Genomic DNA, 15,652 nt, shown 5'->3' with positions numbered 1-15,652 from the left:
TTATCTCACTCTCATCTTCCCTCTTCTCCTCTCCTCCCTCTCCTCCCTCTTGCCCATCTTCTTCAACATTCTCGCAATCATCGTCGTCTTCCTCACCTTCTCCGTTACCATTCACAAGAAGAGCAAAACCAACAGCAATGCCTCAAGCTTCACGACCTAGAAGTACGCTTCTGCGTGAGCGGAAGCGTCCTTTGCAGCACTCAAGACAGCAAGTTCCGTCTCAGGCCTCACGTTCACGGCAGCCAGTTCCACCTGCGAACCCACAACGGAATCAATGGCAACAGATACCGCAGGTTCTACAGCACCCATCCACAATTTTGTGTCCGTGGAGACTGTGGGAGTCGGTGGTCGTGAACGTCTTCAACATACCGAGGGAAGCGGACACATACTGTCTTTGGCAAGCATTCAGCAGAGAGGGACATGTGTTTTCGATAGACATCTTTGAAGACTTTCATGGAAATAGAGAATCCAGAGGAAAGATTCGCTTCAAGTCAGTCAGCAGACTCAGCTCTCCATTCCATGCATTGGCCTAACCGGTTCAGCAGACCTCCTCCTCAGAAAGATTTCTGGTGCCATGGGACGTATCCCATCACACTCACAAATGGGAAGACCTCATTCGTCTCAATTACCCTCGACACCAAACGTCCAGATGTTCAGATTCAAAGTCCTGTTCGTCCTAATACGATGTATCCTGCTGAGGTGGTGGGTCTAAGCACCTTTCCTTACTGTACGAGCTTTCAATGCTGATTCGTCATGAGCGATACAGAAACTGCCTATAGCATTAATGGACATAGGCGTTCTCGTTAGTGAGACATCCATGCTTCCAATGCGTACCGTCGGAAATGAAAGAAACGAGCGGGCTTTTTTGGTCATTGACCTGAAGCGTAGAGACGTCTTCGTTCACTTCCAGTTGCCCATTTTTAACAAGCAGCTAAAATCAGCTTCAACAGGCGAGACTTACAACCAGTATCGCCTCAGGATTCCATTCGTGCAACTCGTGAAAATGTACCAAATGCAGGACCCAAAATCAAGTGAAGTCTCACATCTAACATTCCTGGATTCGCCTGCCATCTATCATCGACGCATTCAAGAGACCCGGGTCACTTTCACTGATGACATCTCTTGGAGAGAATCAGATTCCTGGTATCGGCAGACTTCTGTGGTACACAGCCCGGATGAGATATCTACTCTACCCGTGAGCTTAAAGCGGTCGAAACCAGTGATTGATATAGGTACGTCTTAGTGTTTGACTTCGATTTTCACTTCCTCCGCTCCTTCCATTCGAATCTAACGACTTTGCCCTAGGCCGCTGGAACGCTTTCAGAATAACATACCCCAAGACTCTCAGCAAGAAGGATGAGGAAAGATTCGAATTGTTTTGCAACATTTTGAAAGACTACAATATCGCCATTGAAAATACGAGCCGGTTCTCAGTATTGGACCAGACGCAGGAAAGACCTCCACCAATTTGGAGATGGATTGACTTCGCAGACTTACAATCCTCCAAGAAGATAGTATCTTCCGTGGAAGAATTAGGAGATGAATCTTATGTCCACCTGCCTTTCCCTGTGCGGTACCAGCTCGAGGTCTGTCTATCCCACAATTACCTTTCTGAGTTTACCATGACCCGCGAATTCGCGGTCAAATTGCTCGATCTAGGGGAATCCGAAGCGGTTAAGCTTCTGGAGCATGTGGCTACCAAGAAAGAAGTCTACCATGACCCGATGAGGATCTTCGATCTCAAGTTCGTCAAAGGTTCAACTCGCGCTAAGATACCCTCTTACTGTTGCTACATGCGCTCAGCCAGAATTACACCCACCACAATCTACTATAATACTCCATCTGTTGATATCTCGAACCGTGTGATCCGGTATTATATCGAGTATGCCGATCGCTTTCTTCGTGTTCGATTCACGGACGAAAGGCTACTCGGCCGCATCAATTCAACCGTTGACAACACAATGGACGAGGTGTTTACTCGCATTAAGAGAGCGTTGGCGAATGGTATCGTCATTGGCGACAGGCGTTATGAGTTTCTGGCCTTCGGTAACTCACAATTTCGAGAGCATGGAGCCTACTTCTTTGCTCCTCTACCCAATTTGACGGCTGCGAACATCCGAGCCTGGATGGGAACATTCAACGACATACGCAACGTTGCTAAGCATGCTGCAAGGCTGGGGCAGTGCTTCTCAACCACCCGAGCTATAGCTGGCTGTCCGGTACAGATCCGTTTGATCGATGATGTTGTCCGACACGGATACACTTTTTCAGACGGTGTGGGACGAATTTCAAAGTTCCTGGCGCAGATGACAGCTTCGGAGCTCAAAATCAAAACACCAAGTGACGACCCACCGTCGGCGTTCCAGTTTCGTCTCGGAGGCTGCAAAGGAATGTTAACGGTTTCTCCCGAGGCCCAACGTCAAGAGGTGCACATCCGCAAGAGTCAATACAAATTTGCAGCGGTTCACAACGGCTTGGAGATTATCCGCTGGTCCCAGTTCTCCATGGCGACTCTGAATCGACAGTTGATTATCGTTCTTTCCTCTCTAGGCATTCAAGATCGGGTCTTTCATGATAAGCTCAGAGCAATGCTACAGAGTCTGAACGAAGCAATGGAGAGTGATTCTCAGGCTCTGTGTTGGCTGAAGAAGTACGTGGATCCCAATCAGATGACACTTGTTGTCAGTCAGATGGTCCTGGATGGGTTCAGGAGTTCCAGAGAACCATTCGTCACGTCCATAATGAGACTCTGGAAGGCCTGGCATCTCAAGTATTTGAAGGAGAAAGCAAAAATTGTGATTGAGAAGGGGGCGAACTTGCTTGGATGCATGGATGAGACTGGCATTCTCAGGGGCTACTCTGAAAGAGTCCCAGCTAAGGGCGCCTCTTATGAAGAGAAGCTAGGCGCGTTACCCGAGATCTTCGTCCAGGTTCATCGCCCCGACACTGGGAAGTGCGAAGTCATTGAGGGAGTCTGTATCCTTGCCCGTAACCCGTCTCTACATCCTGGTGACATACGGGTAGTCAGAGCCGTCAATGTTCCTCAGTTGAGTCATCTGAAGGATGTCGTCGTCTTCCCACAGATCGGGGATAGAGACATTCCCAGCATGTGCTCCGGTGGAGATCTAGACGGGGATGATTATCTTGTGATTTGGGATCAAGATCTCGTTCCCGAAGATTGGTTCCGCAAGCCTATGAAGTACACAAGCGACAAAGCCCAGGATCTCGATCAGGATGTCACGGTGAACCACATCACTTCTTTCTTCGTCTTATACATGAAGAACGATTTCCTTCCTAGAATCGCCCACGCTCATCTTGCCTGGGCAGATCGTCTCGAGGACGGTGTCAACGAAGAAAAGTGCATACGGCTAGCCCAGCTTCATTCCGACGCGGTGGACTACAACAAGACGGGCAAGCCAGCAAACATGACGCGCAGCCTGCAGCCGAAAATGTGGCCTCACTTCATGGAGAAGAAGCACATGCCAAAGGAAAGGATCTATAAGTCCAATAAGATTCTCGGGCAACTCTACGATGCCGTGGAGCGTATCGACTTTGTTCCCAGCCTTGAAATGCCCTTTGACGAACGAATCTTGACATGCCCCCTGGGAGTCAGCGATGATCTTGTGCAGTTTGCTCGGGACCTCAAGGCTGACTACGACGCAGCCATGCATCGTATCATGGCTCAGCATGAGATCAAGACCGAGTTCGAGGTTTGGTCTACCTTTGTGCTAAGCCACAGCAATATGAGCAAGGACTACAAGTTTCATGAAGAGTTGGGGCTGATCTCGTCGTCCCTCCGCGAAATGTACCGGAAGAAGTGCTATGAGAAAGCCGGGGGCCGCAGCTTCGAGCTGCTTGCTCCTCTGGCAGTTGCAATGTATCGTATCACCCACGAGGAAATGACTGCTGCGCTTCAAAAGTTTCGCGCTGAAAATCCTCCCGACGAAAAGCTTTTCCATAAGTCGACACCTAAAATCGATCAGCTGCCTTTTATCAGCTTCCCGTGGATCCTGCACAACATCCTGGGTAAGATTGCCTTAGGTCACTATGAAGAGCCTGAGCCAGATCCAGCACCCACTGTGCGTGCACTTGCGACCGCAAGCGTGGATCCGCTCGATCCCGTTCCTGGTCAAGACGTTTCTGTCCCCAAGGAGAACCGCAATGGGACCCAGCCCACGCAAGACTCTCTCAAGGGCATCTACGAGGATCCCTTTGGTCTCTTCGAGGGTGATCAGGAACCCGAACCGTCATCACAGCCCAGTAAAGAGGCAGAGGTATCCGCGATTCAAAATAGACGCGAGAGCATCCTGTCTCTCGACCAGCTGCTTGATTTCGGGCTTGTGGAACTCGGCTTCCCTCCTCCCTCCGACCAGTTGCATTCGAATGCCCCAGCCCCAGATGGCTCTAGCTTGCTGGAACTCAATGACGACTTGGCACTCGACAAACCGGCTGAAGGTAAGGGAGCGGAAATTGATTCGGAGAAGCAGACGAACATGGTCAGCACGAGCATCAAGGGCAGCTGCATCGACATCGTGGAGGAAGACGATGACGTCAAGCCATCTGCACTCGACATGCTCTATCAGATATTGGACAGTTAGGACGACCATGGGGTCCGTCCGCGGCCAAGTTTCGTGGCACATCGCCCAGACGCTTCGGTTGGCACTCAAGGCCTCATCGTCGAGATACTACATCAATCAGCTCCTGCAGTGGTAGCGTTTTTTGCTTAGACTAGGCTTTTCCGTCGACCTGTTCTCAAAGCGTTGTTCTAGCTTGTGGTTCTTCGTACAATCATCGCCAAGTGATCTAGGATAATGAACAGACTTCATATCATTTGATTAATGAATATACTGAAACCTTCCCCGGACCGGGTTCACAAAAGTAAATGTACGGTGACCGAGGAAAGAAAGCTAACTGCCCCATATGCGTTACGTAATGCGAGTATCCTATCTATGGCCAGGCGCAAATGCTCCTCCTAATGCCAAAACGCCGCCATCAACAGAAAGAGAAGTTGACTCGCCCAACTCCCTTTACCAGAACCCATTGTTGCATAACAAACTGAATCCAAAATCCCTTGATACCAAATCTACCATTCCAAGGCGCTCTCGCTTTGGTTCTCCAAAAGTTTGATGATAGGCTCCAATGTGGCTTTTGTATGTTTCCAACTCGCCAAGTGCCGAGTCCGTGAATAAAAGACAGGACAGTCTTTACTATCACATGTCACATCATCACCAAAGGGGACTCCCATGCAAGATTGACAGATGCGATGGAGATCAGAGACCCTCTTTTCGGCCTGCTGCTGGCGCGAAACGAGGGACAATAGCGAGATGTGCGGTTGATGCAAGCAGTCGGAGCACACTGGGATACCGGTGTCATCGAGTTTGGATCTGCAAACGATGCACGATGATGATTTCATGTACGATTCCAGGGTCTTCCCCCTCGCATCTTTTCCTGCGGCGGATGCTACTCCTTCGATGCGGCGGATTCGCTGAAACTTTGGCATTTCCTCGTACCATTGGCGGACGTTTGCCCCCACAAGATTGAAGATCCGCTCCAGTGGTGGGATGATGTTCTTGTTGATGTAGTATTCGGCATCAAGCTCTAGCTCGGCGTCGTGGAGAAGCGTTTCAGGGGCGACGCAGCGGTCAACCAATCTTGATCCTGGAGCTCCAGTAACTACGACATAGGGAACTCGCTCTCCATACTGCGGTTCTGAGCGGGGATCTTCGACCATTTTTCTGGCGCTGATCATGGCGCCGGGAGGGAGTAAACCTCTTTCGCTGTAGGTACCGAGTCTAACTTCCTTCGCGAAACAGAAATCCTGGATCGAAACTCTCCCTTGCATTATCTTCGCGCATTGCTTTTGAAAGTAGCGTTTTACCTGAGACACGTCCGCAGTCCTGAAAAGGAGCTTCAGCGCCTTCTCTTCGATCTTCTGTTCCGCTGGGGTACCATCTCGCCTCACAGTCTCGATGCCCTTTGCATCGAATTCGGGTTCTTTCTGATTCCTATGCTCATATTTGAAGCCAACGTAGCGCTTCTTGGCGAGGAGCACGCATGGATGGTAGACCTTTTCGAATTTAAGCTTGATAGGGTGCGGATTGATGTCAGTGACCGCGTTGGCGATCTCCTGCCCGATATCGAAAGCTTCATCGCGTGTCCGTCCTTTGAGATACACAAAAAGACTGTCTGTATCTCCGTAGACCACCTCGGCGCCCCACCTTTCCACAGAATGAATGAGCGCAATCGCCTTCTCCAGCGTTTCCCTTCCAGATTGGACAATGCTATCCGCAATCTCCGAGCAAGGCATTCGCCCGGAGAACGAGGCCGATGTATAGCCATATGTGACGTTCGCAATTAGCTTGAGAGCAAGTTGTCGGTTGTTGAGAAGACGCTGCAACACTTTGTCGTCCTTGTCCATCTTCATGCCGGTCTTGACCATGACCCGAGTCTCCAGTATCTCAGCAAGCATCCTTGCGAGGAGCGATCGCCGTACTTCCGGCTTTGCGTACATCATGCCATTCGGTGCAATGTTTATCTTGTCCTTGAGCAACTCCAATACTCGCGGCTGTCTTTTGTAGTCCATGAATCCCATCTTGTTGCGACCTCTCCAAAGGCGGGCCCTTCCGAGAAACGTGGAATAGCAATAGTTGTACGCAATCATGATGCTGGGATACAATGATTGGAAATCCAAGACAAGAAGAGGACTTGTATAGAAGTCACTCTGGGGCTCCATCACCAACGGAAGACATTCAAGAGCATTCTGCTGACCGACTTGTTTCCTGCTTGGAGAAACGAGTAGGTAATTCTCTGGTTTTGCGATTCGAAACATCAGAGATTCCACTTTGAATTGTGAGCCTCTCGAGAAGACCGAAAAAAAGTCAATACCCAGGAGTCGTGCCTGCTCGCTGGTCCTTGGAATCAATTCGTTAGACTCCAGGATTTCGAGATTCGTTTGTACGCGCGAGACGAAATACTCGACCACTTTGAGCAGATTCCTGGGTTTCCCACTCTGATACCATGCCGTGAGGTCCCGATACGAATAGTGCGGAATTCGACGGTGCAGTAAATGGAACACCACATTTTCCATAGTATACTGTAGCAGATTCAGCTCACTCCTCATAGCTCGCCATATGTTAATCATGTGTCGACCGGTGACCCGGATCGAAGACGTGTGATTAAAGCCCCATCTGTCAGCATCTTTACCAAATCTTCCATGCGCTTGTGATGTCACTCGGGATAGCTCATCGCATATGTCGAAGTCATATTTCTTTCTTGCCCTCTCAATTAGGTATCCCCAGGAGCCGTTATGGACTTCGTAGCCGGTGATAATGTCAGGATCATGATAGCGAACAATATCGACCAATCTGTTGATCAAATCGAGTTCTGTCGGTTCGCGTTCCAGTTCGATACGCAAAGCCTTCGACAACTTTGATGTCGGACCATCGCCACTCCCTTGAGCGATCACTCCCACATGAACACCTGGAAGGTTGCCGTTGACGTCCATGTCCTCGTCGTCCGATTGTATACACCAGAAGATGCAGGATATTTCATCCTCCTCCGGATTCGGTAGGAGTACACCCCGAGTGTTCACATGTACTTCCAGGCTCATAGAGCTCATATACTGGGTCTGATGCTCGACGCTCGCAGATTTCCCTTTCTGAGAATACTTAAAACCGTAATCGTTCTTTTGCGTAGGTCCCTCAATCTGCGACAGAACGTTGGGCTTCAATTGTGGCTCGGTATCTGGCTCTTTAGCTGCTTTCGGTTGCGTTTGACGCTCGGATTGTTCTTTGTCAAACCATTCCAAGACTTCTGCGCGGCTTGGGGGTACGGGAGCAAACTCCCATACTCTGGAAGTGGAGGATACCCTTAAATGCTGATCTATTTGCTCTTGTTGGTATCGGTCCCTCGACATCGAAGCGTGCTCACCGAGCATAGCAGGCGACCGTCCGGAAGGATCAAAATCAGGCAGATAATGTATGCTGCTTCCCTCTAGTCGGGATACTCGACCCGCATAATCTCGTGGTCGATCAGGGACATCTTTATCGTCACTATAGTATGCTTTCTGGTAGATGACAGACGGATAGCCATGGTCTGCAAGTGTTGCCGAAACTTCACTGGCATTGGGGCAGGCGTACCGCCAGCAACAAACCCTAACGCCTTCAGAGATATTGAATGCATCATAAATCATCGGCGCCAGATCGGACACATGAGTATTTGAAATGTTTGACTCTAAGCCAGACGAGGATGGTTGTAATTGCGAAGTAGGCTCACTTCCACTGGTAGTCTTCTCGGGAGGCTGAGAGACAGTCTGGTTGTCAATTTCCAGAACTGTCTTGGGAGAGCAGTCCTGGCTGAAACGCATAATTGTCATAGGGTCGTTTGGATCTTTGACAACGGGGAAGTTGAGTCTTCCACTTTGTCCGCTTTTCTTCAAATGAGGGTCCTGGGAAGCTGGCGGCGTCGCCCGAGACGAAACACTCTTAGTTGATGTAGATGATGTACTGTCGCTGGCAATGGATGCAGCTTTAGGGCCTTCATTCACAGCGTGGATGTTAGCAGTTTGCTGAAAGGGGCTGCTATCCGGCAAATGAGATGCATTGCCATCGAAGAATCTCAGTTTCTTCCGAGGAACACCAGAGTCAAGTATTTCCTGGTGTGATCGCTTAGGATTCCTTCTTGAATTCTCAGTGTCGTCATGAAAAGCGTTGCCACTGTGAATGTGGTTCGGATCATTTTCCTGCAATTTCCCGTCATGAAGTGGAAGATCTGGTGATTCGGCCGGCATAATGTCATTCGCTGCAGCAGAATGTGGTTCGAAGCTCTGAAGTGTCATATCAAAGATTCCATCTCCGGCGCCGTCATCGACACCATTAACAACCTCTTCAGCAGCTCCATGATCGTCCGATAAAGGATTGGAGATGTAATAATCTTCTGACGAGTACAAGTCAATGTCCGCCTCAGCAGACAAGGCTGCATTCTCATTGACCTGAGCTTCTCCGTCTCCATCAACTGCGATCAGAGACTGCCGCATTTCCATCTGAGTGAGCTCAATCTTGTCCGGAAAAAAGTCCTCGACACTCTCCAAGGCTGTTTTGATCTTCTTCTCAAGAGGTTCATTCTGCAAGACTTTATCTAGAGTCATATCTTCATTATTTTGTTTGCGCTCTTCCGCAACGATTTGCGACATCAGTTGCCGAAATTCATCTTCATGAATCCAGCCACCCTCCGAATGGTTTCTGGGATCAGCTGAGAACGACATCAGTTCCTCGGGTCCGAAGGGGCTACTGTCGGGGTCACCGAGGCCCATGCGTTGCTTGCGCCTACGAGTCTCATCTTGCCAGAGACCCGCCATACTGGGAACCAGGCGTTCATTCTGAGCGATCGGCTTCAGCATTTCAGTGAAATCCTGATGGAGAGGTCTTTCCTTTATGTCGACGCGGTTCAGAATATCATGTACGCAGACATCCGCTTCGAGGGGACAATGGCTCTGCTTTGGAAGCAGTGTTGCATCGGAAACACAATCAGGATGGATTGACCGATCATGCCACCGATGGGACAGATTCGAAAGCTCAAAGTACTCCGGAATAGGTGACCGAAATTTGACTTTGCTGCACTTCATGTAGGCACAGCCGTACAAATTGTAGTCGCACATCCACTGCGGGACATACTGCAGGTGGCTTTCATATGGCTGCAAAGGGCGCTTCAACACGGCGCCTTGAAGCAGTAGATCCGCTAATCTGGTCGTGTAGACAGGGTCAAGCAAGTATATTTTGAAGAAGAAGCGATACCCCACATGGTAGCCGTAGAACGGAACTCCTTTAACCAGGGTAATGTGAGCAACAAACGCAGTCTTCTTATCGTACGCATTGCGACGATAGTTCAATGCCAGTGCATGGTCTATGGAGAGATGGAGACTCCTGATCGCGGAGCGAACTGCCGTCGGATGAGAAAAAGACTTGGTGTAGTGCAGCGCGATTTGAACTTACCTTGCTCGGGATCTAGAGGCCCATCGTATTCGATGTATAGATAAGGAAACGCGCCGTGTACATGGACGCAGACCTTTTGGCCAGTTTCTGTGGCGCCAAATATTCTGATCACAGGTACTTTCGACTTATCATATTTCCCAGCGGCTCCATCCCTGTAGGGAAGAGGAGGATCAAATTCTGATGGGGTCGCCTGATAATGATCAACGCAGTTCAGGCGCACTTGAAAGGGCTCCATCGAATGGTTTCAAAACAGCCAAAGCCGTCTGCGACATAGCGCGCGGAAGCAAATCAAGGATCATATCATTTGCGGGCATATATTAGCGGCATAGCCAGGAATCCTTGGGATGATCTTCGTCGTTTAAATAGGACTTAGAAGTGGGAACATGACGTGTAACGTAATCAACATATTTACAGAGTGTACCTACGCGCCCCAAGAAACGCCCAGTCACGTGATAGATCCCGATGTTATCGCCGATCATGAAAGAACGACGAATCAATCCTCGGTACTTCTGAGACAGGCTCAAATTCGACTTCCTAGCGCGAAAGTGGAGGCCGCGACTATCCATTTCAACCTCTGTTAAATTGGACGTCACGATCAGGCTCATTTCTCTGGCTCCAACTTTGCTAATATTCACACCATGTCGCGGAAACCAGCTGATGTGGCGTCAAAAGAGCGCAACGAATATATCCCGTCTTTTATCGCGAAGAAACCGTTCTACATCGATGATGAGTCGACTGCTAATGATTATCTCGAACATCAACGCCTTCAAAAACAGGCTACAGATCAATCCAAATGGTACGACCGTGGAAAGCGCGCTGGTCCAGCAGCCACCAAGTATCGCAAAGGCGCTTGCGAGAATTGCGGTGCCATGACCCACAAAACAAAAGAGTGTCTAAGCAGACCCCGAAAGCTCGGTGCTAAATGGACGGGTAAAGATATACAGGCAGATGAGGTTGTACAGAACGTTGAACTGGGGTGGGACGCTAAGAGAGACCGATGGAATGGCTACGATCCCAGCGAATACCGTCAGGTTATTGAGGAATATGAGGAGCTCGAAAAACTGAAACGCAGTACGAAACCGGGCGGTCAAGACGGAACAATGATTACGGATGGCGAATTGGACGATGAGGAAGCTGCTATAGAGGAAGCCCGGTACGCTGAAGAATCAGATATGGGACGACAACAAAGCACTGCGACTCGCAATCTACGTATTCGAGAAGATACTGCAAAGTACCTGCTCAACCTTGACCTCGATTCGGCCAAGTACGATCCTAAAACACGGCGAATGGTCGATATGGGTGCGCAGGATGATCAAGCCGCAGCTCTCGTTGCCGAGGAGAATTTTGTTCGCGCGTCTGGGGACGCCGCAGAATTTGAGAGAGCTCAAAAGTATGCTTGGGAGTCGCAAGAACGTGGAGATAAAAAGATCCATCTCCAAGCTAATCCCACATCTGGTGAAATCCTACGAAAGAAAGAGCAGGCCGAGAGTGAGGCGAAGCGCCAGGCTCAACGGAAGGCACTATTGGAGAAATACGGTGGCGAGGAGCATCTCAAACCTACGCCCCTCCGGGAAACCGTGGTCATTGAGAACGAAAGGTTCGTCGAATATGACGAGACTGGCGCAATCAAGGGTGCGCCGAAGAACGCAGTCAAGTCCAAATATCCAGAAGATGTATTGGTGAACAACCACACTACAGTATTTGGAAGCTGGTGGCATGACTTCCAATGGGGTTACGCTTGCTGTTTTTCAACGGTGAAAAATAGCTATTGTACCGGTGAAGACGGTAAGAAAGCATTCGAGGAAGCAGAAATGAGGTCGATGGGTTTGCTGCCTGGCCCAGAGCCGAGTGACCAAACCTCCGCTCCGGCTAAGGGCGAGACAAACAACATCCATGAAGCCGAGGATTCGACCGATCGCAGTCAGCGAAAAGCAGACACCGAGACCAACACTAAGAAGAGAACAATGATGGAGATGAAATCTGGTGTTAGTGAGGAAGAGTTGGAGTCATACAAACGAAGCCGTCTCGCCGCTGACGATCCAATGGCTTCGTTCATCGGGAAAGAATGATTGTGACACCTTACGTTAAGCTTCAAATTACAATTGTCGCATATGCCATTTTTGCATCACCAGAAGGGCGTTTTGGGGCTGATCTTCATTTACTCAATACCCATTTAAGTTGTATTAAGGAGAATGTTCTCTATACCTAGGACTATCATCATGCAATTTATCCCATTAGTGAGATATACAAACAGTCAGACGAGCGAATGCTAGTTCACCTGGCTCTTGCAGGCGACTGAAGTCTTCTGCTTTGGATGGTGCAATTCTAGGTAGACTGAAGTACTCCGTAGTAAAGCGACAGTACAGTAAAAGCATGAGATGCCCAGTCAAAACAAGGCTAATTCCGAAATGGGCTAGTGTATCTATAGTGGCGTCGATGCCCAGTTCAGACGTCAGGTGACCTCCAATTTGCGGGAGATTCTGGAATCACGGGACGAGGGCACAAGCCCTGGATACCACAACTCGCTTAGCGACACCCGCCCCAGATCTCAGCGCAACTTTCGATACGCCCAGCGACGACAACGACAACCAGCCCTTCAACGGAATCGCCAGGTAAGTTGCTATTGCGTCTGTTGCCGTACCTTTTTTTCTCATTTTTCAAGCGACATATTGTACTAATTTTGCGTCAATTCCGCAGTTCCTTAATTCAAGATGAGTACGTACACATTCGACATTTCACCGAGCGCCGATAGCCTTTCTCGTCGAAAGATTCTAGCAGACTGACAACGATTACAGCGAAGGGTACCTCCAGCTTCGGCAAGCGCCACAACAAGTCTCACACCCTCTGCCGGCGTTGTGGTCAGTATTTCACCTTTCGAGATTGTTCCGGTGGAAGATTCATGCGGATCTCTATATGGGAGACGGTGTTGGGATATTGCCGGAGGAAAACGATAGGATTCAGATGGGCTAACACCTTGTGATTTTCGATTGCAGGCAAACGCTCCTTCCACATCCAGAAGTCGACCTGTGCCAACTGCGGTTACCCCTCCGCTAAGGTTCGCAAGTGTACGGATTCCCCGATTGTCGTTATTTCTTTTGTTTGAACCCGTGCTTGGTCGACAATGGAACCCTTTCAATCACGGCTGTGTGGTTGAGTTTTGGAATGTTGGCTTACAGATTTTCTTTTAACAACAGACAACTGGAGCGAGAAGGCCAAGAGAAGAAAGACCACCGGCACCGGCAGAATGAGCCACCTCAAGGATGTTCACCGTCGCTTCAAGAACGGCTTCCAGGTCGGCACTCCCAAGGGCGCCCGTGGTCCCGAAATCCACTAAATTGAATTCGACGTCGCGGTTTCGTTCTCGGAGGCTGGAGAGGGCTGGTATGAATGGCCTGGCATTTGAAGTGACCGGTTTCAATTCAAGGCGAAAATGACGCTTTCCCATGGAGTTGGTGTTGGGACGGGTCTTCTCTTTGCCGTCATAGCAATCATGTTCTAGACTAAAAGAATAAATGGGCACAAATTTGACGACAAATGGAAGACCGAACAAAAATTCAAGGGATGTTTGCAAGGGAAAGCACGCGTGGATTTCTTTTCCTTGTTTATGGCTGGCGAATATCCCGCGTGGCAGATACAGTGTTGTGATATCTTCCCAATGCTACGATCTGTCTTACTGAGTTTACCTGTTTTTACGCATTGTACAGGCCTTTTGCATCTACAGAACGACCAAACACTTCAAATGACGATTTCGTGCCAGCCGTCGCATTGGTTTGATTTTGTCCTCCGCGCCTCAGAACGCCTGATTTCCGGAAGAGACAATTTCCCCATCAACAACTGAGGCAACACTCTTATTCCCCTCTTCCGAAAATCCTGACGCCTCCGTCTCTTTGAATGAAGTACAACACCTCTTTCTCTTCCCAATCACCCTCAGCACCTGTCTTTTCACCCCTTCCCCAGGCGCCTCCTTTACTTATCCTCAGCACTCCACTGACGTCCCTGGCCGCACCCGTTTCCAAACTGCGCAGTTGCATGACCATCTCCGCCCGATGAGCCGATCCAATGGCAAAGGCGGCATGCTCCATCTCCAATGGCGTTGCCGATTGCGAAGCGGATGTTGATACATTGTGTATCAACGGCGAATCGGCGGCAAGCGTCAGGATTGTCGCATAAGCATGCTACGCTCGGTCAGCACAGTAATTGGCTCTCCCTCGATGATCGTACCTCTTGTAGTCCCATGACCCATTCCCCCATTTCGGTAGCGCCTATACCCTTATTCGGACCCGAAGCGGCCAGTAGCATGTCCGGTTGGTCAATGACTAGTAGTACTTCGGGTTCCCCTTCATCTCCGTCTTTCGAGGTTTTGAGCTGTTCGATCACATTCGCGATGTCGTTCTCGAGTGGGTCAAGGGCTCCGAACCCGCTGCCGGAGAGATGTAGTCGTTTCGTACGTCCACTCTCGGCCGAGGCTGTGCTCGGGACCGTGGAGCTCGGTCGCGGCAGAGGTTGCGGAGCTCGTCCCGGCACAGCGCCTAGGGATGTGCGCAGAGGGAGGACAGTCCTTGGAGGAATGGCAGAGGGCGAAGATAGTGGCGCCGGTGATCTTTGGGTCGCCGAAGGCGCGTAGAAGAGTTCCGAGAGTCCATCGACAAAGGCAAATTGGCCCTTGTCCGTCAGGCGCGCAAGATCCAAACCCTAGGAGTGTCAGTCTGTTACTGTATTGAAAATTCAGGGAATGAAAGGCATAAATAATGAAGCCCATAGACAGCGACTACACTTTTGGGCTAGGAAAAAATCCAGCTGGGGGAGCAAACTTACCAATCTCTTTGCTTCTGTCCTCCAAAAATCCCAACCCCGCAGAAAACTTACAAGCGCGACTTTGCGCCTTTTCCGCCCATCAACGCCATCGCTACCGAACGCGACGTGGGAGTTGGACGGCGCGCTTAGTGCAGCATAGAGAAATCGCAGGACAAGCCAATTGCCCGTTGCGTCTAGTACTGAGGACAAGACTGTGAGAGAGGAGTGAGGGTGGGAGGTTACATATGGCGTTAGGAGGGGTGGTACTGCCGGTTGGGAGGGCATAATCAAACGACAGTTTTCTCCGGGATGTTGCACCGGTGAGCGCAATCAAAACTGATATTCGTAAATACCAGCTGAGCTCTGTCTTGAGAGTACCGTAATTGTGCGGAATTTAGTTCGATATTGTTAGTATCGAGGAGATGACGTTGTATAGAAAATATGACTGATTGGTCGATATCCGCGTTGATGCCAAGACAGCCTTCTGCCTCAGGCAAGCTGGTACGAATATGATGCCTTTCAAATGCTGCGCTCGAACGAATCTAGACGTTCTGCTGGCTTTTTATCTCAAGATATCTCATTTACTCTAGCTTCTAGGAGCGTAATGGGCTCGCATTGAAAGCTCATCCTGGCGATAAGAAAGAAAGCATAGGCGACATGGAAAGAGACATGTGATATGGGGAGAGGATTGCAATAAATATACTTCGTTAAAGGGCTTAGATGCAGCCAGGCTGGTGTGTTCGTCAGCCACTGATCATATGCAGCGAGGTCTAGCCCGTAAAAGAACTCAATATTGCCCATTCTATCAATGTGTCCTTTTCGATTGCTCTAAATTCAACAATGCTGTAGTTACTCTGCAGGTGTACTGC

At 49.7% G+C, this 15,652-nt stretch overlaps 5 protein-coding genes across 5 annotated transcripts; 3 read left to right on the top strand and 2 right to left on the bottom strand.

Annotated features, from left to right (window-relative positions):
- Positions 1 to 137: 137 nt before the first annotated feature.
- Positions 138 to 4,598, top strand: Aspvir_005162 (RNA dependent RNA polymerase; the record flags this gene model as incomplete). The annotated part of the gene is made up of 4 exons (XM_043268381.1): positions 138 to 490; positions 546 to 702; positions 767 to 1,232; positions 1,306 to 4,598. 4 exons carry the CDS (start codon positions 138 to 140, stop codon positions 4,596 to 4,598), a joined length of 4,269 nt encoding a protein of 1,422 aa, XP_043124316.1.
- Positions 4,599 to 5,083: 485 nt separating this feature from the next.
- On the bottom strand, positions 5,084 to 10,224 carry Aspvir_005161 (DNA-directed DNA polymerase zeta catalytic subunit REV3; the record flags this gene model as incomplete). The annotated part of the gene is made up of 2 exons (XM_043268380.1): positions 5,084 to 9,900; positions 9,990 to 10,224. The coding sequence occupies 2 exons, from the start codon at positions 10,222 to 10,224 to the stop codon at positions 5,084 to 5,086; spliced, it is 5,052 nt and encodes a 1,683-aa protein (XP_043124315.1).
- A 403-nt stretch (positions 10,225 to 10,627) lies between these two features.
- slu7 (mRNA splicing protein SLU7) lies at positions 10,628 to 12,058 on the top strand (the record flags this gene model as incomplete). The annotated part of the gene is made up of 1 exon (XM_043268379.1): positions 10,628 to 12,058. One exon carries the CDS (start codon positions 10,628 to 10,630, stop codon positions 12,056 to 12,058), a length of 1,431 nt encoding a protein of 476 aa, XP_043124314.1.
- Positions 12,059 to 12,397: 339 nt separating this feature from the next.
- Positions 12,398 to 13,323, top strand: Aspvir_005159 (60S ribosomal eL37 domain-containing protein; the record flags this gene model as incomplete). Its single annotated transcript, XM_043268378.1, is given in 5 exon segments — positions 12,398 to 12,405; positions 12,418 to 12,601; positions 12,742 to 12,847; positions 12,983 to 13,054; positions 13,184 to 13,323. The coding sequence occupies 5 exon segments, from the start codon at positions 12,398 to 12,400 to the stop codon at positions 13,321 to 13,323; spliced, it is 510 nt and encodes a 169-aa protein (XP_043124313.1).
- Positions 13,324 to 13,837: 514 nt separating this feature from the next.
- On the bottom strand, positions 13,838 to 15,068 carry Aspvir_005158 (uncharacterized protein; the record flags this gene model as incomplete). The annotated part of the gene is made up of 3 exons (XM_043268377.1): positions 13,838 to 14,164; positions 14,211 to 14,681; positions 14,856 to 15,068. The coding sequence occupies 3 exons, from the start codon at positions 15,066 to 15,068 to the stop codon at positions 13,838 to 13,840; spliced, it is 1,011 nt and encodes a 336-aa protein (XP_043124312.1).
- Positions 15,069 to 15,652: the final 584 nt, after the last annotated feature.

Source organism: Aspergillus viridinutans (assembly GCF_018404265.1).
Source record: "Aspergillus viridinutans IFM 47045 DNA, scaffold_3, whole genome shotgun sequence".
In the NCBI taxonomy this organism is placed as follows: Eukaryota; Fungi; Ascomycota; class Eurotiomycetes; order Eurotiales; family Aspergillaceae; genus Aspergillus; species Aspergillus viridinutans.
The sequence above is the reverse complement of the archived record's forward strand: the minus strand, read 5'-3'. Positions and strand labels throughout refer to the sequence as shown.